This window comes from Mixophyes fleayi, chromosome 3, assembly GCF_038048845.1.
Source record: "Mixophyes fleayi isolate aMixFle1 chromosome 3, aMixFle1.hap1, whole genome shotgun sequence".
In the NCBI taxonomy this organism is placed as follows: Eukaryota; Metazoa; Chordata; class Amphibia; order Anura; family Limnodynastidae; genus Mixophyes; species Mixophyes fleayi.
Window position 1 is genome coordinate 147,298,442 of NC_134404.1, and position 24,318 is coordinate 147,322,759.

Consider the following 24,318-nt stretch of genomic DNA (forward strand, 5'->3'; position numbering starts at 1 on the left):
TGACAGAGGCACAAGTGGTCAAGCATTCGGTCGACACTTCCATGTTAGAAGAGAGGCGGTGTATGGGCCTGGCAACACGGGACCAGTGCGCAGCCCTGGCTTCCACAGGTAGGTGTAGCACACAATTTTGCAAGCCAAAAGACCTTTGCCTTCTCTGTATTTTGCAGAGCCATAATGGATCACTCTACTTCCTTTCAGGTTGCAAATAAGTGCGTGGAAAAACCTGGGACAGAGAGGAGCTCAAGGCTGTGGAGAAACACCTGATGAAGTTTATAAAGACATGCCGGGTGTCCGGAAAGCGTGATTGTGTTGCGTGCCTCGCGGCTGAACCATCCATACTCAAAGATCGTAACTGGTCGGGGGAGAAATTTTACATAAAGAATCACATAACAGCTTTAAAGAGGGATCAAACGTGTTGAAATGATACACAGTGGTTGAACAGACCTGTAACCTCCGTGGCTAGGTATCGGTGTAAGTGGGCATGCGGATGTCCTCAGACAGCCAAAATACTTAAAACGTTGCCCACTATTGTTATTGTTTATTCATTTATGTATGCGGGAATGTGGATGTTCTCAGACAGTCAAATTATATGACACTTTCCCCATCTTGCAGTCTGCATCAGTACTTTATACTCTAAGTGTAAATCGCATGTGGTAGCTCTGGTGACAAACCGCTCCTACACATAACCCTATGATTGTTCTGTTGACATGACATTAGGAGGACCCATAGTGAGGACTCATGTTCCAGGACACTCTGTATAAAAATAAACTTTATTATTAATTTTAAATCCAAAATGAAGCTGTTCCATTATACCATTATACCATCCATAGTACCCAGTGGCCGTTTCGGGAGTCCTGTGGCACCTTTATCAAAGGCTGCTATGATAAAGGTGCCACAGGAGCACCGAAACGGCCGTTGGGTATTTTATGACATACACTATCATAAGCTCTGTTCCATTAGTACCAGCACAAGATGAGTATATAGTGAAATAATTATGCTACTTATCTGTCTTTTCTGACTTGCTGCTGAATTGCCTTTATTTGACATGCTGCTATGGATGGTATAATGGAACATCTTCATTTTGAACCTGGCACCCACTATCATGTTTTCGGATGTGTTGTGCGGCTCTTATTGACATATATATATATATATATATATATATATATATATATATATAAATTCAATTAGCAAAAGGTTTGCTAATTGAATTTCCTACCCTATGTTCCTTTCCTCTTACATTGCAAGCTCCCATTTGCAGGGTCAGGTCTATTTTATACATTGGTCTATATAAGCAACATAAGTGGGATAGTTCACTATTGTACTTTGTTTATAATTGTCAACAAAAATATGAACATGATTAACAGTTTATGTTGTTATTATTAATGTTGGAATTTCTAAGTATGTTTCCTCTTACCTATCCAAATTTCTTACAGTGTGAGGCAAAGCTAAAAGGAAATTCCTTCCCAGAACATTGATGTAAGGTAAAAAGTTCACTTGAATGCATTATTGTGTATGGTATGCAATGGTTTTGCATGATTCAGTGCTCTGAAACCTCAATGAGTTTCTTTGTATTTCCAAAATTTGATGCTTGTGCATTAAGTTATGGTACACTAATTTACTCCATGTTTATTTTCCAGTTTGTGTGTGTGTGTGTGTGTGTGTGTGTGTGTGTGTGTGTGTGTCCATCCATTTAACAGCTACGGTAGAATATAGTAATTCAGAAAATTGCAATATAATAAAGCAATACTTACTTTGAGACCAGGAGGTCCCTTTTCCCCAGGAGGACAAACACAGGGAGCAGGTGTTGAGCCAACATCACTTGGACCATTTAAACACTGGGAAATGAGCAAGGAAAATATACTTTTCCAAATGAATATTTCAGCTCTTTCACGTTTAATATTTTTAACTTAATGCATTTAGTACTCTTATGAAATTCTCCTACAGCATTTTTGCTAATGGTAAAATAGAATTGATAATTTAAGTGAACAAAGAAACAATCTAGCTTAAACTGTGGATAGTCTCTGTTGTTCAAACTCATATCTGAAACGTTTCAAAATACATATGGTCAAAATTGTACTGATAAATACTAGCAAGATTAGTCTGCAATTAATAGACAAGCTGATAATGATCGATTGCTTTAAAGAAAAAAAATGGATAATAAAATTATACAAGTTGATCACAATGAATATTTTATTTATGAATACACTCATTTAAGAATTTTAACATTGCTATTTTCAGAGTCTTCGGATTCTCTATTCTCTTCAAAATGGAGTAAAAATATTACCTCATTGTTGTTTGATACAGAAAGTAAGTCACATACCTCTCCATTCTGAAACAAATACAAAGAATAAATCATTAATATTTGACATTTGTTACTGTTGAATGGGCTGGTAACTAAACTAGTTGAACATTTTTCACTTAAACACTTTTATTCTGATCTATAACAGAGGTAGGTTGTAGAATGGCTTCTGAACTAATGAGAAGTGAACGGTATGGCTAGGCCGCCAGCTGCTGTGACATTATAGCTGACATTACTACTGGTAATTTAAAGGGAGAATCGAAGGTCTGACTGCAGAGACGCATTAATGAATACATAGAACTCTGTAAAGTCTTTATTAACTGTGCCTTATGTTCATTTTAAAGTAGTAATTTGAGAGGAGAGAATTCACAAATCAGTTCAGATTCGTCAAAAATCTAAAGACTAAAAAATGTCCACTACATACATCCTAACTTTTAAAATACAAAAGCAGAACAAAATAAGCCCTGCTCCCATTCTGCCCAAATTTTGCCCCACAAATTCGAAATTTACCTAAAGTGCCAACCACTTTTGGCTAAGACATGCTACTTTTGCAGCCCAACTAATTGGAATGTTTCGCCAAAATCAGTTGGAAGGTATGCCTAGAGAATCAGCCAATCACATTTCATGTAACGTAACAAAGTCAATCAACAAGCTTCAATAAATGCCACAAGTCTATAGCCAAAGTAGGATTATATATTGTACTCACCACAACAATTAAATCAAAACTTAATGACAAGCAATTAATCTTCTGCACACGTCTGTGACAATATACTAAAGAACACTAGAAGATTGTTGATGCTATAGAGTTACTTTAAAATATATACATTAAATATTCTTTATTATAACAGGGAATATATGTTGTTCCATATATTTAATTTTATTAAGCTAGTCAACTCCCACCAAAGTCTTCCCCATCTGCCCAGTCCCTCAACTCACTCAACACATATAATGAACAAGTTAATCCGTGCATGATACTCATGCATTCTAGTCAAATCAAGATACTTAAGGTCTTAAAAAGGTTCTTGTCATGCATTTGGGCCTAGCCCAGGCCTCCTCAGGGAAAGATTGTTACTTCCCGACGCAAGCGCCCTTTTTAATGTGTGTTCATGAGGTAAAATTACCTCGCGAAAATGAGTTTGACCCCTCAACTCGTAAATTTAGCCTTTACTACCCCTCCCACGGGGGGAAGGGGGGATGATGGAAGTTAACTGACTTGACTATTCTAATTTTTTTGTCAAATAATGTCAGTATACCAAATTCCAGGTCAATTGGATCTGAGAAAATAGTTTTTTCCACACACACACTAACGCACGCCTCAACACATGTGTGTTCAAGAGGTAAAATTACCTCATGAAAACGAGTTTGAGCCCTACCAAATTTCAGCCCTTTTTGAATTTTTTTTCCCACACACACTAAGAATTTAGTAGGTCAGTGTATAACTCTGCCCAGCAGGTGGCGCTGCAACTTGTTTTTTTTTTTTTTCACACACAGAGGCCACTAAGCATTTATATATTAGATCCTTGTAGATAGACAAAGTGTCATTGGCAACTGCTAACACCTAATAATGTTGTAGAAGTAAGAATAATGAAAGGAGGGGATCAGAAAGTAAAAACATGAAACTCTGAGTTTCTATTATTGCAGGCATGCACATTTTACTCACAGACAACATTTTGTCAATAGGTGCACAAAAGGTCTGCTGAAATGGACAATAAAAATGTAAAGTGCAGCATTCAGCATTTTATGGACAGTGAGGCACAATTGTACCTTATAGCACCTAAAAAAAAGTGTTGACTGTTCACATTCTTCTCGATTCATATATAAGGCCAATGTCACATTTTAATAGGGATGTGACCAAATTGCCAAATTCCATATAATATGGATGTCAAGTCACATAAAATCATGTAATGACCTCTCAACAAGATCTAATGATATATGCAAGTTGGTTCTGGAAATAAAATCAATAAGGTGTCAATTAAATGTATAAATATAGATTATATGACATTCTGACTTATCTTACACCCAGCAATATTTCAGCCACATGTTGAGCAATGTGTGTTTATGTGTGGTAGAAGAGATGTACCAAATCTACACAGTATATTAAGATTCAGGGACTTATGGAATCTTTTTGCCAAATGCCAAACTGAATCAAACCACAATATGCATTTGGGAATAAAGCAGGAGAGACCCAATATTAAACAAATGTTATCTAGAATTGTAAGCCTGAAAGCTGTAATTCTATGTCCAGTAACAAAAAAAATTGAAACCAAACAATTATTTGGTTGCCAAAATCTTATGGTTCCAGCAGAACCAAAATCTAGTTAAAAATGCAAACTATTTGACTGAATTTTAATCAAATTCTCTGCATCACTGAATCCAGAATTCAATATATACACACAGATGCACAGGCAAACACACACACATATATTTACCATTCCAGGAATCTCACAAGCTGTCTCACGTTTGTTCTGTCCTGGATCACAGTATATCCTCAGTTTTTGGAGAGTAAACTGTAAAACAAAAAGTGTAAAAAAGTAATAATAAAAAAATATAAAATCCTCTGCTTGGTTACTAAACAACTTAACATTTAACTGACTAAATAACAAAAATCAGCATTAAGTGAGATTCAGTAGTAGGTCCACCCTTATTATTTCTGAAGAATCACCTCTAATTATCTAGGATTGATCTCACATGTTATCCTGTACATTTACGCTAGTCTATAAAGATTTTACCATGGATTTTATTATGGTTGGTTAATACTTAGTAATAATGAAGTCATGGATAGATTCATATAGAGGATCTTGCTGTGAGCCAAAGCTTTGTAGATGCTACTTTCACCAGGATTTGTTATATCTACTGTGAGTTAACATTTTCTCAATCAATAGTATATATAAGAAAACAACATATTTTTATACTAAATATTGCTTGCTGTTCATTTCAAATTTTCTCATTATTTAAGTATATTCTATTTTAATTGGTTGTTTCACTTTCCTACTGGTATTTTCAACCTAGTGCCAGCAGCATTGATATTTACATAGATGAAAGATTCATTAGCATTCTAGCAGTATAAAATAAAATATGACACTCTACCTTAAGAAGAGGATAGAAGATGATAGCAGAAGTTGATTATTATTTTCAAAAAGCTGCTATTTAGGGAATCATGATTTGATGTTTTAAACACACAAATAAAGTTTTATGTTGAGATTATAGGTCCGCAAGTGTGACAATTATGTAGTATATCTAATGACTGATTGTTATTTTCTGTTGAATTCATGTATGACAATGTGAATATTTTATGTAACCTTGTAATGTAATCTCATCATGTGCTTTGCTAAATGACATGAGTTTGAACCTATGCAAGTGTCATTAATCTTTTGAAATTATCCAGAGAGGCATCTCTGGGGAGGTTTTTTTTGGTATGCAGAGGATGTGGACCTGACCAGCCAAGCCGAATGAGCAAAGATGAGAAATCAGGTCCTGTGAACATTCCAGAGCTCAGGACATCCCTAGCAGGAGGACACGCAGGATTTTAAAAGTAGGGGTCTTTGACAGCACCGCGGCTGCTGTACAGTACAGTGCCGCTATGTAGGGGCACTGTTTAGCCCCCGATCTTCATGGAGGGGAGGGGTTTCAGGAGAACCAGAAACCCCCCTACATGTGCCCTTGCCTAGCTCACTTCAAAAGCCCTGTGACATATGGGAGATCAATCTGTCCTTATTGACAGCTGAACTCCAAAGGTGGGGGTGAGAACTATGTGGAGAAAGGTTTAAAATCTTCTGTCTTAGACAATAACATGTGCATTTTCATGAAGGGGTCTATCAAGACTGAAATGTGTCATATTTCTCAATTGTGTTCCCTCACATACCAGGGGGTAAATTTATCAAGCTCCAATTTCGAAAAATTTCTGTGATTTTCTCATAGTTGTTTCATCTCACAGATGTATTAAAGTGAGATTTGATGTAAAATGTCAGAGATGTGTTTCTGTCAAAATTGCTATTTCCCAAATCGATAGAGATCAAAGTCCCGACTGCTTGCCTCTTTAACTATACAAGATTCAAATGTATGAAGCTGTGATTAAGCAAACTCTCCTGAGTTTGCTTCAAAAATCTCTAGATACAACACACTGTATCCTAGCAGCATGATTAGTAAAAACATCACTGTTACACTGTCTGACTATATAGCTGCAGGTCCCAAGGTTGTCAAAAGTTTAAAAACAGATAAAGTTCTTTTTAAAAAAGCGTGGGGTCCCCCTGCCCGGCCACTATTAACCATAGTGCTACCAGCCTGCTGCTGATTGCGTGAAAATTTGGGAAAAATTTACTTGGGGTCCCACTGATTTTCACCTAACCAGCACTAGACAAACCATCCTGGGGTGGGTGGCACTATAAAAGGGGGACATGCAGCAGGGGTCCCCCTGCCATAATGACAAACCAACCCCAGACTGTTCAGCGCTGGGCTGGACTCCCTAGGGAGTGGGGTCCGCCGAAAAAAACAAATGGGAATAACCAGCCCAACGCTGAAAGCACTAGAGCTCTTCCTACCCCCGTGGGCTGTGGGTAATAGGGTAATAATGGCAAAATTTATGTGACAAAAATAAACTACATGTCCCAGCCTTTTATAGTCTATGGGGATTTCCCACACTGTAATGGGTATTCACCATAGACTATAAATAGACCTCGCGGATGGATTCTATTCAGTAGCTTCGGTCTCCATGTACACTGTACAAGCAGAAGTTTGCGTCGACTGTAAACTGGGTTTATTTTTTTTCCAAGCATGTTCTGGATTTGGATTACAAATATGGGACTTCTCCTGGACTGGAAAAAAGACAACTGCAAGCAACAAGGGGGTCTTTTTGGCCAAGAAGAACAGAAGATATTTACAAGCAAGGACTTTGGAATTACAAAATATCTGGACTTTACAAGCAGAAACTTTGGAATTACAAATTTTTTGGGACATGATTCAAGCATTTTGGGATTAAAAGCTGCTAACAAAATAGGAAGAAATCAGATTGGTAAGTATGTTGGGGTTTATTATTTTTAATAAATAGTGTGGTATGAATGAGGGTGTTAAGTGTATTTATTGGGGTTTTATTATTTTTATTAAAAGTGTGTGGTTGTAAACAGGGTGTTGTGGTTTTGTAAACATTTTGTTTTGTGGCACTACATGTCTCAGCCAGCCATTGGTGTCAGGGAATGTTGACACTTGTGGTTCTCCAAGTGCCAGCATGCCCTGGCTGCCATGGGTATGCTGGTGCTTGTAGTTATACAAGCATCAGCATTCCCAGACTGTTTAGGGCCACCTGGCATGGCTGGCACTTGGCGTCCGTTTGTTTTTTTCACATAAGTTTCACCTTTATTACCCTACTACCCATGGGGGTAGAAAGAGCCCTAGTGCTTTCAGCACTGGGCTGGTTATTCCTAGAGGAGGGGCCCGCTCGTTTTGTTTGGCAGACCCCACTCCCTAGGGAATCCAGCCCAGCACTGAACAGCCTGGGGTTTGTGGTCATTATGGCAGGGGGACCCCTGCCGCGTGTCCCCCTGCTATAGTGCCATCCACCCCAGTCTGGTTTGCCTAGTGCTGGTTATGTAAAAATCGGGGGGACCCCACACAAATTTTTCCATGATTTTCACACAACTAGCAGTAGGCTGGCAGCACTAGGGTTAATAGTGGCCGGGCAGGAAGACCCCATGCTTTTTTTAAAAAAACTTTTATCTGTTTTTAAACTTTTGAGATTTGCCGAACCTGCGGCTGTATAGACAGGTAGTGTAACAGTGATGTGTTCACTGCTTGCTAGCAGCGTTTTGACTATGGGATTTTAAACCTAAAGACAGGAGAGTTTGCTAAACACAGGAGAGTTAGCTAAACACGGGAGTGTTTCACATCACAGTAAATCGCCAGAGATGACCAGCGATTTTTAACTTCAAAGCAAAAATCGCAGTTTAAAACATCTGGCACTGTGGGGACTAAAATTGCTGAAAAAATTGGACCTTAATACATTTACCCCCAGTTCTTAACTAGTAAGTATTATTTCCTCTTTTATTTTCTGAAACTTATTTGTGCAACATATTGTATGTCTTGTTATTACTTTTTGTAACTAAGCCTTGGAACCATTTTTCAGATTAAATAAATAATCTAGTGTGTTCTCCGTGATTCATTGTGAATTTACGAAGCCCAGGGAGGCTCATGCTACATATGTATGTGATTTAAGTGTGAAACATTAATAAGTGGTTTTAGTGAACATAAGGACATCATAATAAATTCTTCATGGTGGCAGAAAAGGTGTATTCATTGCTAAGTGACTAAGATGACGCCAGTCACGGCCTACTGTTCAGATTGCTGTATCTGGGGCAGGCTGGGTGTTAGTGACAACAAGGACTGTTTTTTTCCAATGCTACTCTAAGAAGCCAGAAGTATCATGTCATTTGCTATACAGTCTTTGGCCAGGATGTGTCTAAGTGCGGCTTTGTATGTGGATTTAAAACTTCTTCAATCGGATAAGAGTTTAAAAGACAAACCGCATTATTTATTAATAGGATGTGTGGCAGTTTTAAGATGTGCTAACCACATACAGTTTATAGTAAACCACAAGCAGATATTAGTAAACTACACAGAGGTTATAGTAAACCGCCGGTTTGCAAACCGAGCCTCATGCAAAGACGGTTAGAATTTGGTTTAGGAGTTGCACGTTAATCCATTAAAAAACAATTGACTGATTTTGCTGTGTAAGCAGTTTCATTGCATGACCCTTTAAAAATGTATTGCCAGTATTTTTCATCCAATTCCCCCTCCAACCATTTCTATGGCCATTTGCTAATGAGATAAGTATTTTCTTTGGTTGCAAGAAAAAGTACACACAGAAACTATCAGATTATGAAAGAACACTTATCCATAATATTAATACATATTTAGGTCTTGTATGGGCAGCTTTAATTCGGTAAACATAAACAGAACTTATCTGAAATGACTATTAGAGTACATTGTGTCATAAAGAATAAATTGTATTGTGTAGCCTGTATGGCTTTCAATTTGCACATAAACATAAGGAGGTTTCAGAGCATACTTCAGCCTGCCAAACTGCTTCCCCTCTGTTATGAGGGGCCTCTGTCTTTTTCTCACTGATAAGGTTAAGTATGTAAAGTACTTGAAAAATAAAATACAGACTGGGGAAGGGCAAGCTAAACAATGCAAACTGCATTCAATATATTTGTTATGAAAGGAAAATGTTACACAGCTTATATAAGTATTGCACACAACAGGATGATCATGTCTGCACTCACATCAAATATAAGTAGGTGTCTGAGTCTTCACATGGCATGTATTTATATAGAAGATGAATGAATGTGATGAAGATTGTATGGCAGCTGGTTTTAATTTCTATATATATTTGTTCTGAATCCGTTTTCCCAGACAGTAATCTTAGCATGGTGGTGATTAAAATGAACGTGTAAAGAATGCAATAGTCAAAGTGTTGCATAAATGAAGATGTATGGGAAGATGCAATAAGATCCAGCAAAGTCTGATTTAAATATCTGCTGATTAGGAAGATATAAATCAGTCAGATATAAGAAAAGAATCTCCACGGGTAATATATACATGACTTACCAGTAAGGTTTAATGGTTTATGCACATTAAAAGATGAAGCAATAGACATAGTTACATCTAGTCAGAAATTGAAATATTTTCACAATTATAAAGCAGATCAGCTGATTTTAAATTCCTAACATCTGGTGACTAGTAAGATATTTAGTGCACACAACGCAACTGTCCTTTCCTTAGTAATTTCCTGTAAATCTGTGAAATACTACACAAATGCCACAATCTAGTTCTTTAAGAATCGTGTTTTCAAATACTACACATTTTTTAACTGCATTATAGAGGGAACTTAAAAGCACTGTGTCAGATCTGAAAGTAAGCATAACATTTAGAGAGTTTGTATGCTCTCCCAATGCTTGTGTGTGTTTCCTCCCACAGTCCAAAACCTTACTGGTGGGTTAATTGGTTGCTTACAAAAATGAACTCTATTGTCTGTGTACGCGTTTGAATTTAGACCGTGAACTCCAATGGGCAAGGGCTGATGTGAATGATTAAATATTCTCTGTGTAGTGCTGTGTAGTACGGTGGCACTATACAAATAAATGTTTATATTAATAATAATGATAATGATCATTTCTAGAAATACACCAGAAGCCACGTTTTCTTTACATTCTCCTGGTGATGTTTCTCATATATCAATGAGCAATGCAGCATTTAACTTGAAGCATAAGTATGAACAGGGTTGGATATGCATGGTTTAGGAAAAATATTAGTATTTATTGAAATAGTGATATATTTTTAATAAAGACCAGCTACATAAGGGGTCAAGGTGGTACATCAATGTGGTAAATCCTTGTCTATATAACCCCCTTTTTCCTAGCATGTTTGTGGGAAGCAGTGTGCGTACTTTACTTTTCCCGAATATCAATCTTCACGTTAATATCTTCTGCGCAGTGCCTCCACCATAGTCAGGATTCAGTAGTATCATCGTTGGGTGATGTTGCTTGAATCTGCAACCCCAGAGGGGGGACTAAGGAGCCCTCTGCCCACCTACTTACATCCTCAGGCACACAAATGAAATATTAATATTCCAAACTGGTCTTTAGAAGCCACACAAGCACATTTATTTGCTGAGGTGTGGATTACTAAAGTTTTGCTTAGTTTTGTCATCAAAAATATATTTTGCTATAGAAAAAGATCATTCTAGCTATAGATATATAACAATGAAAACACTTTAAACCTCAGACAGGATTTTACATTGCAATAGTCTCTGGCCCACTTAGCTATAAGCTAGCTGAGAGCATGCACAAAACTGTAAACCAATAAACACTTATTATAATGTATTATTATCACACTCAACCTTACTTCAAATAGAATGAAATATATAATGGAATACAATTTGAATAAGCAAGCATAAAAGTTCACATCTTTGATGTCAGAGAGTGGCAAAGATGCGGATCATCTCTACATGCTCCCATTTATGGCATGCACAAATGCAACAGGATGGGCAAAAAAATAACACAGTCTTTCTGCTCACTTAATTTGACAAAGCACACAGGATTTCTGGTAATAGCACTTTTTGTTAACTTTTCCTGATAAAACAATAGTTCTCTTTTGAAGATTCTATGAACAACACTCCATCTCTCACATAAGAACAATCCAATATGTATGCATGCTTCTCACTCTCTGGTTGCAAGCTCTGCCTTTCTTTTTCCCAGTATCTCTTGTTGACTTTCCCGTTCTGCACCTCCTCTGCATGACTCTTAATGTCTGGGAGATGTAGTTCTGTGACTGCTGGGACCTGACCAGTTGCACACGCTACATTTAGAACATTAAAAGTCAAACACCGGTGGTGAAACATCTTGACGGATCAGCTCCTGTCAGATCTTGAAAAGTTGGAATCCATTGTGGACACGGAAGGGTTAACTGCAGGAAGATCCCACCCAAAGATGGAATCTGCACCTTTATAAAGTGTTTTTATTCACAACTTCACTACAAGAATATTGAGCCATTACTGATATACCACCTTATTCTGCTTATCCTGATCTTCTGTTTTTCTGCTTTACCATATTGAGTACCTGATTTTTGCAGCCCCTGACAACGTTTGTTCCTTTGTGTTCTTGCAGTGTTTGCTAATTCGGGCTGTCTACCAGAGCGCAGATATTTCCCAGTCTTCACACATTACCTACACATCCTGTTGGCAGCTCTGTGTTTCCAGCATTCACTATACCGATAAAGTATAAACGATGAATGAGATCCAGCACTGCTACCACACAAAGAGACACTTTCAGTCTGCCCACAGCTATAACAGTAGCTGAATAGTTCAAGAATCACTCTCTGCAGCTTTCCAGAACTTTTCTGGACTATCCATTTTATTGCTGTTCATTCTGATGAGCATTTAACATCACTAAAGATAAAACCCCCATTATTTACTTTGGCATAATAATCATGCTAAAGTACAAGTAGATAAAGTACAGATTTGAATGTAACCATTCAAAGCTTCCATAGAGCTACATTTTCATAAATTTAATGTAGGCAGCTGTGTCTGCCAACCATCAGTTGATGCAACTGAGCAAGAAGGTGTGGAGTCTAACACACCCCTGGTATTCACCAGTGACATCCGCAAGAATGTATGGGCTTTGCTGCGTGGGTCGTGGCCCTAAATGTCAGGCTCTGGCGAGGAAGCAGGTGAAGAACAGAGTAGTTAATCAAGCAGAGGACAGTACCAGATAATCAATGGAGCCAAATCAGATGCCAAAAGAGGAGTCAGGAACAGCAGAAGTCTAAGCCAGGTAATCAATGGATCCAAATCAGAAGCCAAAGAGGTAGTCAGGAACAGCAGAGGTCTAAACCTGGGTAATCAATAGTATGTAGCAGGGACAGGAGAACTTTGGAACTGGAACACAAGTTACTGACAACCGATGCACATGCGTGGGAGGAAGGCATCTGTCCTTGTGACAAGGCAGGTAAGCAGGCATGGCGCCTGACAGTACCTCTTCCCCCCACACTTGCTTTTTGTCAGGGCTTTATTTGAGGAAACATTTTGTTTAACTTGGCCAAGAGACGAGATACCTAAAGCTCTTCAGTATTACCACAAAACCTTTCCTCTGGTTCATAACCCTTACAGTCTACAAGTTACTGCTGATGGTTCTTGAAAATTCAGGGAGTCCAGAAACAGATTTCATACTACTTAACTGATTCTGTCTTAACTGGAGGTGGAAGAGAAGGTTCCTCAAAGAATTTATTCAGAATCGAGGGTTTCAACAGAAGGATGTGGAAAACATTATGAATCTTGAGTGAGGAGGGTATTTGAAGCTTTAATATCACTAGATAAATAATTTGCAAGATGCAACAGGGGTCGATAAAACGAGGAGCAGGCTTCATTGAGGGAATTCAATGTCTCAGATTACGTGTAGACAACCACACTCTCTGTCGCCAACTTGAAGGAGAGGGACTGGGTTATGTTTGCGATGTGCATTCTTCTTATAGTATAGAGAAGACTTTAGCAACTTAACCTTGGTCTAAAAACCAAATATGGGAGAAGTCCCATACCATGGTCTTCATAGCAGGGACAAACATGTTAAAATGGGGTGGGAATCAAAGACAATGAAAAATGGAGTAGAGCCTGTGGACGATTATTGTGGCCAAGTAAGAAGATTAGTCCATTCGGGTTGATTCTCAGAGGTATAATATTTTAAGAAAAGCTCCAGGTCTTGATTCCTTTTCTTCATCTGGCCATTGGTTTGAGGATGAAAGCCAGAAGAAAAGTTGAGATTGACACCCAAGCCTCTATAAAATGCCCTCCAGATCCTAGAGATAAAATGAACACCTCAATTGGAGATGAGTCCAAGTGGGCATCCGTGAAGGCGACAGATCCCCTTAATAAAAAGGGCTGTCAAGGTGGGTGCTAATGGGAGCCCTTTTGAGAGGGACAAAATGTGCCATTTTGGAGAATCGATTTACTATTACCCATATGGTAGCAAGGCGATGACTAATGGGTAAATCGTTAATGATATCCATAGAGATGCTGTACCATGGTTTATCAGGAGTGTGTAATGAAAGAAAGGGTTCCAAAGGGGCCTGCGGGGAACTTTCTGCTGAGTGCAAACATCACAGGCTTGAATAAATTGTTAAACACCTTGATGCGAGGTTTAATATTCAAATAGCAACAACCAGCAGGTGGGGTCTTAGGAGAAATTCCAGTTAATGCTGAGATATTGGAAGCATCCAGAATGGGTCTTCGATATGGAGTAGTCTGAAGATCAGAAGTGTATAAGGAACGGGAGAGGGCTCAAGCTCTCAAGTTCTTGAATAGAATTAGGTTAAATTGTGCAAAACAACTATAAGCGTGCCTGACGGGAATTAAGGTAGTGAGCTGACTGGAGGTACACAAGATTTTTATGATCAGTGTATGGTTGTGCTGCCCCCTCTAGAAGATGACATCATTCTTCTAGTGCTGCCTTGATAGCAAGTAGCTTCTTGTCAACAATTCCATTGATCCTCTAAGTAGAAGAAAACATTTTGGAGGGGTGAAATTTCCTGAAGTTGTCATTTTGAGACAGAAATGCACCAATCCCTACAGTTGAAGCACCCACCTCTAAGAAGAATGGTTGAGAGAGATTAGGCTGACCTAGAACTGGTACAGAAGAAAAAGCTTTTCTCAATGTCTGGAATGTTTGGATAGCTTACGTGGAGCACAACCTAGGATGGGCACCTTTGCAGCTGAGAGCAGTAATGGGTGCAACAACCAAAGAGAAGTACCATATATACTCGAGTATAAGCCGAGTTTTTCAGCACATTTTTTGTGCTGGAAAAGCGCCCCCTCGGCTTATACTCAAGTGATGCTCCAGGACCACAATGCAACGCCGTAAGGAGGGTGGTGCGGGCGGTGCCGCCCGTACCTGCCTCCATACCTTTAGCCCTTAAGTTCCACTTAAGGGCTGAAGAGAGAGAGAGAGAGAGAGAGAAAAAATGAACTTACAAGAGTTTGGTGCTTGTGGCCGTAAGTTCCGCAGTGGAACACATGTGCGTTCCACTTACAGGAAGTTCGGCATCTCATCATTTTACTATAATAACATTAGTACATGTGTCTCTTCTGCAAAAGTAATAAAAATTCTGAAAAACTTTTAGGAACAGGTTAAAAGTGATGTGGTGAAGAATTTTTTAAGTGTACATTACCTATAAAACCAGACTTTGAAAAGATTTGTTGTATTTTATTTGGGGGGGGGTATTTTTGTAAACTGACAGATATTCAACCCTGCATCATCACCCATCTTTCACAAACAAAGCAACAGAAAGTATGTGTATCTTCAAGGATTTAGATTATATATAAATTCGCTTGGTTGCTGATTGAGCTAAGGTTTTTGTACTTTTAAAGTTATTGTTGATACCATATTGGTTTTGTTGACTCTTTTCCACTTACAGAGCTAGTTTACTGTTTTTCTTTGAAATAAATATTCAAAAATATTTAACCTACTGATGCCTCAATTAATGTAATTTTATTGGTATCTATTTTTATTTTGGAAATTTACCAGTATCTGCCCCACCCTAGGCTTATACTCGAGTCAATAAGTTTTCCCAGTTTTTTGTGGTAAAATTAGGTGCCTTGGCTTATATTCGGGTCGACTTATACTCGTGTATATACGGTACTTATTAAACTGCCGGTAATAGTTAGCAAAACCCACAAATTGTAGGACAGCCTTCAGACCAAGAGGTTAAGGCCAATTGAATCCACTTTCTCAGGATCCATCTGTAACCCAGAACCAGATACAATATGCCCAAGGAAAGGTACCCTTGACAGATTAAATAGACATTTCTCCAACTTACAATACAAGTGATGGTTACAGAGGCGGAAGAGAACCTCTTTCACGTGAGTACGGTAAGAAGACAGGTCTTTGGAGAATATCAAAATATCATCAAGACAGACAACTACGAAATGGTATAAGACATCACGGAAAAGTCAAGTCATGGACTCCTGGAATTACAGAGTCAGAAGGGTATCACCAGGTATTCATTGTGTCTGTTGCATGTATTAAAGGCCATTTACCATTCCTACACACTGGCATATTCTAATAAGGTTATATGCACCTCTCTGATCCAGTTTGGTGAAAATCTTGGCTCCATAGATGCAAGCAAAAGCTCGGAGATAAGGGGTAAAGGGTAGCGATTCTTAATTGTGATGTCATTAAGCCGATGATAGTCAATGCAGTGTCTAAGGGACTCGTCCTTCTCTTTAACAAATAATAATCCAGCGCCTATTGGAGTGGAAGATTGGCAGATGAAACCAAGCTCTAGATTCTTAGAAATGTATATGAACATGGCCTGAGGCTCGGGGTAATGGGTGTGGGTAGGTTCTAACTCAAGGAATAGCTTTACCAAGAATGAGGTCCCAAAGGCAGTGAGGAGGCAGTCTTTCCACTGCAACCTTAATGAGTACATCCTGGAAGAAAGCATAAGCAGGAGGCCGGGAAGAGGCAGAGGACAAGTCATGGCACTTTGTGCTGATGGGAGCCAGCATCACTGATTGGAGGCAATGGTTAGTACAGTACGAACTCCATGAAGTAACTTGTGCCAGCTGCCAAACTGGGAAGAGTGAGTCTGGAGCCATGGTAGTTTAATGAGTTAATGACCTGAGGGAGCACAAGGAATCTGATCCATTCACTGTGAAGAGCATCAGTCTGAATCATGATTACCATCAGCAACAGTCAGTAAAAAAGGGCTGAACCAATGGTTTAATGTAGAGAGGAGATCCGAAGCCAAAAAGGCAGAAATAAAGGTGCCAGCAGTCCCGGAATCAACAAATGCCAGGAGAGGAACTGGATCCTTAGAGTTGTGAATGATGATTGACATAAGGAAATCTTATTTATTTCCTATCCAAGGAGAAGTTCTTTTAAATCCTAAACCAGCCTCCCTGGTACCAGTTAGGATCTTGCGTTTCCAGTGTGACTTCTGGCAGTTCGTGTCACTGAGTTAGGGTCAGAGGACTGCCCGTACAGCCGGCTCAAGTGACATTACCTCCCGAGAGGCGCGAATTCTAACGATGATGGAGGTGTTCGCATGGGACTCCCAAAAGGGAGTTTGGAGTTAGCTGCTCTCAGACCACAGGTCGCGGCCCTCTTAGATGGTGATGTATTGAGAACCAAGATAGTAACTGAAGATGCCACGGATGAGAAGTAGCTCAATGACTGAGAAACTAAGAGGCAGCTTCCCAGGGCAATGGTAGAGCCAATGTACTTAGAGTAAGGAACAGCAAGCAAGTATTCAGGTTATACTTGAGAGTGGTAGTGCTGATCTGTGGGTAGATGTGCTGGAGATTCACAGAACAGGTAGCAATAATCATCTGCAGAGCATTACCACAGGATAGTATAGTAGTCACAGAGGCTCTGATGATCTGCGGATAGATCTGCTGGAGACTTCAGAGAACAGGTAGCAATAATCTGCAGAATGTTGCCACAGGATAGAGGAGTAGTCATAGAGGCTGTGATGATCTCCGGATAGATGTGCTGGAGACTTCAGAGAACAGGCAGCAATAATCTGCATAGCGTTACCCAAGGGAGGGCTAGCAAAGTTTAGTCTGGGGGGCAAGACTCAAATTAGCAGTCTATTTTAAAGGGGAAAAAAATGCAGGTGGCCCAGTGACCCAGCCCAATATAGCCCACTATGGGACTGGCCCGGGGGGCAGATGCCCCCCTGCCCCCCAGCCCAGCCTGCCCCTGGCGTTACCACAGGATAGTAGAGTAGTCACAGTGGCTGTGATGATCTGCGGATAGATGTGCTGGAGACTTCAGAGAACAGGTAGCAATAATCTGCAGAGCGTTACCACAGGATAGTGGAGTAGTCACATAGGCTGTAATGATCTGCGGATAGATGTGCTGGAGACTTCAGAGAACAGGTAGCAAACAGGAGCCAGGGATCAGGACATCTGAACAGGAGAGTAGACCTGAAGATCTGGCAACTTGGTAGAGAAGCAGGTGCTTTAAATAGACAGAGCTGACAGGCAATTAGCCAATCAAGAGGATGCAGGAAGTATTAAGCAAACCAGATGTGTGCCTGCTCAGTTCAGAACAGCAAGTGAATGCAGGAAGAGAAAAACAGGTCAGAACAGAGACCATAATGCAGGTTTAGCTGCTGCAAATGGCTCTGCACAGGGAGACACAAATTGTGGTGAGAACAGCCTACTTGCATGGGTCTTTCTGGAGCTACCGAATGATTCTGGAACCTGGGTGCTAAACGAGGTGTAAGACGGGAATGTTCTCTCTCCCGAGTCTGCTCCCGAAAGCGAATATCAACCTTGATGCAGAGGGATATTAGCTTGTCTAGGTCTGGTGGTAGTTCTCTGGAGACAAATTAATCTTTAATACAGTCAACTAGACCCTGCCAGAAGACTGCTGCCAAAGCCTCATTGTGCCATATTACCTTGGAAGCAAGAGTACGAAACTGCACAGCATATTGTCCCACAGTCAAGGACCCCTGACAAAGTTTTAGCAAGCTGGAAGCCACTGAGAATACTCTGCCGGGCTCATCAAAAATGTTCTTGAATGTTTCAGTAATGGTAGAAGAGGTATACAAAATATCATAATTATGCTCTCAGAGGGGTGATGCCCAGGCAAGAGCTTGACCGGTCAGCAAAGAGATCATATATGCCCCTTTTGCCCTTTCAGATGTAAAATTTCCTGGGGAAAGTTCAAACTGAATAGCACACTGGTTTAGGAACCCAATGCATTTCTAAAGGTCCCCATTGTACTTATCAGGAGGAGGAATGCATAAATTACCTGTGGAGGGAGTCACGGCAACTGATGCTGATCTACTCGATGAGCTAGATGTTGAAGTATTTCTTGAGCAAACGGTTCACCAGCACCATCCATAGCCAAAGTATACTGTCAGAACCACACTAGCGATTTGATGGCGGTGCCTACCAGCCTGACAGTAGCATTACTATGTTAGCTACGTGTACTGCTGTACTTGTTTCCGCTAATTTACACCTAAGTATTATCGGGATTATGTATTGTTATTGTATTTATGTAGTATTACTGCATTACTGGTCCTATTTGATGCAATATGATGCATTACATAAGCACATTGCTCAGACACGTTAGTTCGCAGAAGTATGACTAGGCATAGCAACACAATTGCCCAGGGCTCACACTTGTACACCCAAGTGCATTGGACACTAAGGGCAAAAATTGGTTGCTGCAAAACAACTAGATGTGGGACATATTGGCTTGGGCTGTACAGGAAAAAAGCAGGGATATTTTTTTAAAATGTAATTTATTTTAGGCAAACTAGCAGGTCATTGAAAAGCAGAGAATTCACTTTGGTGGTGATGGTAAGGTACAAACTTCATTTTGAAGACACAGTTTTGCTGATACTCTGAAGTATGAATGAAATTATTGCCCCAGCCCTAATTGTTATGTGTAAAGGTCATTTTAGAATGTGCCCAGAAATTGGGGAAATTTGTACAGCTTTATATGTGTGTGCATTCGGCTGGAGCAATACCAAATGCATTACTCATGGTTGTAACCACAGCACATTTTACAGAATAAAAATAATTAAACTGTATACAATTGCATGGGTCAAAAACACCTTACATATGTGTAATATTTGCAGTATTGGATTTCATGATGGGGGAATTAATAGTCCATAATGTGCTATATAATGGGCCTCATTTAGATAGGAGTAAATTGAGCAAGAAGGTGCTACGCTATGGGGGACAGATTAAGAGCTCGGTGCGTCCTAGTTCAAATCTAATTATAGTGTAAAATAAAGTTGCCCAGTATGTATGTGCTATAAGCAAAATGATGTGTTTTCAATGCATGCAAAAAAATTGCATGGCATCATGGTGTGTACCAGTGCAAATCTGCACCCTTTAGCTGTTGTGGCTCCTAACTCTTATTGAGGCACAATATGAATGAATGTATTGCACGTACAATAAGTCTATGCATTATTCGCCACGCATCAAACACCTTCATAAATTGTGCTTAATTTATATGACCTATGCTAACTCCTACAGCACATATATGTATTGTAAACATGTCTTTTTTTTGCAAATCTTCTCCACTATGGAAAAATAACAAGAAAAAACTTTTTTTCGTTTGCTTTATAGACCATTGTCTTGTGAATATGAGTATAAGTTTGCCAACCACACTATGAGACTTTCACACATCTCAGTTAAGAAAACATTAAATCTAACAGCATAGTCCAAAAAGAAAAACTGTGCTTTAAAAGTGTATATTTTACAACCCTGCAAATCCTTTAAATTGAACCCACAGGATATCACTAACAGGATTGTGGTTTTTAGGGCATGCTAAAGTACTCATTCATGTTTAAAAATAATATGGTTGAGAATGGCTATAGTAACCTCCAGGCTACTTCCAATACAAATCAGTATTTTCTGGAAACCGTGCAGGATCAAGTGAACATAATTTAATAACATCTGGCTGCTAATAGGAAAGCATCTATAAAGCCACCACTCTGAACTATTATGCAGTCTAAATATTTTTCTTTTGTGGTAGCATGTGGCTTTAGTGATAACTAAAATGGTCTGAGACATCAATCTAAACAGGAATTTATTGTTTCATAGACTCTTCCACATATCGCTCTATCACCATAATCCTAATTTGCCCTCTTATTTCTCTTTTATTATATAATTATCAGATCCATGATCTGCAACTGGAGGCCCTCTGAGTCTATACCTTCAGACCATCACTGACCTTTCCAAAAACTATCCACTGTTTCCTGGGAAGAAAACGATGGCGCTAGAGGATCTCAAGTGGTGGGTACCTGAGACTATGCACCTACACCACCCCACATATGGGGTTATAAGGGAATATAGATTTAAAATAACCAATAGGTTTAGTAACTTCTTTGATACTTCTTCTCACAGTGATCCATGTATGTTTCCACTTTAAAAGATGTTAATAATTGTTATGTCTCCCCTAGAATACACCTCATACTTCACAGAGTTCCAGCTAGTTTTCAAATCATCATACTACAGTCATAACACAATGCAGTTGCTGGGGTTTTTTTTTACAACTTTGAGATATCCCTCACCATCAAGCACCATATTTTAAATATAATTATTCCCAATCGTGCTGCTCATGTTGTTGAATCAAGTACCATTTACTGTATATTAAATAAAATCAAAGCATGCTACTACTATGTAACTTATAATAACTATTAATAGTAGTAGTGGTATAAACAAGAGATGCATTATAATTATTATTATTATTATTATTTTTATCATTATTATTATTATTATTATTATTATTATTATTATTATTAAAATAGGCAGTAAATCTCCTGTACAATATCTATTACCAGCCCTCTGTGCTAACATGTTTGGGATGATTATATTAATACCTATATTACTACATCATTGCCACCGTACCAGGAGATCACATTCCCTATATATACTTTTTCCTTTCCCTTTTAATATTTCTTAATAAAGATTATTGCTCTATAAATATATGCCTCATTGTATCACTGAGTGCCCCAACTAAGCATGTTTCCACTCTTAGTTCTTTTCAATTATTAATACCTATCTCAGCTCTATTTATTAGCTCAAAATAGTAATAATCAACATCAAATATCTCACTAAGCTTTAAAATCACTCAGCAGCACAATGTCTACCTGTCACCACTTCATTGTTCTTCCTAATAAAGAGCACTGCACATGCCCAGAACCAGACCATATGCCAGAGAACATCTAATTCATCTTCAGGCACAAGGGACCCATATTACACCCTACGATTTCAGGGAGAAACGGGGAGGGGATGGAGCGTATGCACGTAGTCAATTTACATTAAGGGCGTGCCAAGCTTGAGTGCACACAGCAGTGTCTGATGCAGGCTTTGAGCATCTCTAAGGTACATGTTTTTCTGTCGTAACACTTGAAATTTAAAAGGTTTTTTTTTCATGTGTGCTCTTTTGTGACTTTTTATTATACATATAGGACGTATCCTGCAGTGTATTGTCTAGACCGTAATCATCAACAAACGTATCTTTACATTCCCTCCTTGTTGAATACAAAACTGCCTAGTGCTTACTAATAATCACCAATAAAATTGTAAAAGTTCTCTAATACGGCAGAAACAACTCCCCATCTTGTGTGCAAAAAAATGTTTTGCTTAAACATCCACACAAAAACATAATATATTCCCAAACTATGAAGAAATCATCAATCAGCGTAAGTGGAGCGCTCACAGACAGCCATTGACAAGTGGTTTGCTAGTGCTGGGAACCATCATCATCATCCACTATTTGCACCTTACCCTGACCTTGACCACCAGCAAAAAATACAACTTTCCTGGTCTGCATCTGAACACGATTGCACGAATGCAACTTTAGTGTATTTAGTGTATTAGAACGGCCCCTTTAGATGCAAGCAGGCTGTTGTGTCCATATGTATCGTTTGCAGTAAAGATTCTCCGATGCGATTGTTGTGGTTTCAAAGCACATATTACTAGGCAACGATTGGCATGCATACGCTTGCACTGTTAGCCGTAACACAAGCTTCTATCAGAATGCTCTGGTTTCCGAAGCCAGAGGTGAACAATTAACACACTGTACAGTTGTAAAAATCAGTGCTTCACAAAGATAAACAGATACAGTATTAAGGTCCACATTCATAGGTTGATGGGTCAAGACCTCCCAAGAACTTGACGTTCCATTGGTTGATTCCTCTTATCATTTTTCCTTAAGGTGGCCAGGTGGCCTTCTTCAGGCTCCCAAATCATTTCATTGCCGACTCCTTTTCCCTGAAGAAGCCCTCTGTTATTATAGGCAGAACATGTAGGAAACTGACACTTTCATGAGCCTATTAAAATTTTTGAATATAGTCATTTAATCTATCATAAGCTACCAATATTAACCATACAGCACATAGCACGCAACCAAGCAATCCGCTCTGCATGACTGTATCTGGAGCCAAACAGGGAGCCGGCAGTCACTCACATTGCAGCTTCCACAGCTGGACGGTACGGTCACATGATCGTTCCTATTCACTGTGTACTGTGCTACATTGTCTCCAGAGGCATTATACTTACTGTGTCCTCAAGAGGACTCTTCTCTGCACTATTTGTGTTTCAGTCCGGATGAAATTTGGTGGTGCGCACCACACGAGATCTACTCTGGAAACTTCAAGCCGCCTGAGCCGCTTGTGCGACGGCACGGTGATTCAGATACACATTTCCCGTTACAGGTAAGCTTTGCTGTTTTTCTATGTACCAGCTGGACTAACTATATCGGCTGAATTGATATTTTATACAGCGGATCAATTCTTTTGTATTTATGCTCCATCACTAATGTATCATCATACAGTTGATTTTACGGAGTTATACATTTGATATCATTCACACCGCTCTGATTGCGGGAATTTGCCAATCAATCAAGACACCGGAATCAGGTGGAATAGAGCTTGTTTTGCCAACATTTTAATACAGAGTTACCACTCTTCTGGTTATAGAGACAATCGTTGAAAGCCTATTTTTATGCTACTCTATAGAGATATTTGTCTCACTGTGTACATATATATATATATATATATATATATATATATATATATATATACGTCCCTATGAGCCTGTGGATCATTTTATGTGATTATTGATTTTACTTATGCATTGTATTCAGTAAACAGAGGTATTACTATATTATGAGCTGTTTGTACATTTATTTTCATATATTTTTATATTTTTTATGTGTATTCATTTGATTTGAACATCTCATGCGCAATCTGCTTTTTGGTTTGTTTTGTATGTTTATTAGAGGATTTGCACTTCCTCTTTTTGATTTGCTGCATTTGATGTTTTTCTGATATTTGCATGTTTTTCATGCTACCTATTAGCGCCGGAGATATCTATTGTAGAGATTTCTATGGAAGCACGTGAATTTGCAATAATGCAATAATGAGATACAGTTTCGGGGCACAGATTATTAAATGAGGTGTAGAGGGCAAATTTATAGGGGTATTCCCTAGTTTGCAGTAGGCCACACAACCTTTAATTCCCTAACTTTTGTGTTGTTGGAGATCGGGTCTTATCTTACTATACTAATTTTGGACACTTCAGTTGTTTTTATTGAGGAAAAGCACATTTCTTGGTGCACTTTGAGCAATATAATAAAGAGCTTCAAAGATACAAAAGTAAAGAGTAGAAATGGCGCTGGGGAGAAAGTGGTAAATCAGCTAGAAATAGACCATGATATTGGCTAATTTTACATAAAATATAAATCAATATAATATGACACAATTTATACATCAAACCAAAAAATCCCTATAGGTATTTCTAACTGATTTACCACTTTCTCCTCAGCACCATTTCTACTCTTTACTTTTTGTCTTTTTAGGGTATTATAGGCCCTCAATGAGCTGCAGGGGAGGGTGGTTCACCACCTAGATTTGTTTACATATTTTATTATATGTTTTTATTTGATATTTTCTATTGTACTTTCAATTGAGCGCCAGACCTAGCCCCTTGGGGAGGTGTTAGTTAA

The 24,318-nt window shown here is 38.9% G+C and overlaps 1 protein-coding gene across 1 annotated transcript in view; it reads right to left on the bottom strand.

The window, feature by feature from the left end:
* Positions 1-24,318, bottom strand: part of COL21A1 (collagen type XXI alpha 1 chain) — a 196,824-nt gene that overhangs the window by 87,333 nt on the left and 85,173 nt on the right. Inside the window, exons 7-9 of the mRNA XM_075202519.1 lie at positions 4,729-4,806; positions 2,321-2,329; positions 1,752-1,835 (exon numbers count right to left, since the gene is read on the bottom strand). Of these exons, the coding sequence (XP_075058620.1) occupies positions 1,752-1,835; positions 2,321-2,329; positions 4,729-4,806 (171 nt within the window). The remainder of the gene's footprint in view (positions 1-1,751; positions 1,836-2,320; positions 2,330-4,728; positions 4,807-24,318) is intronic.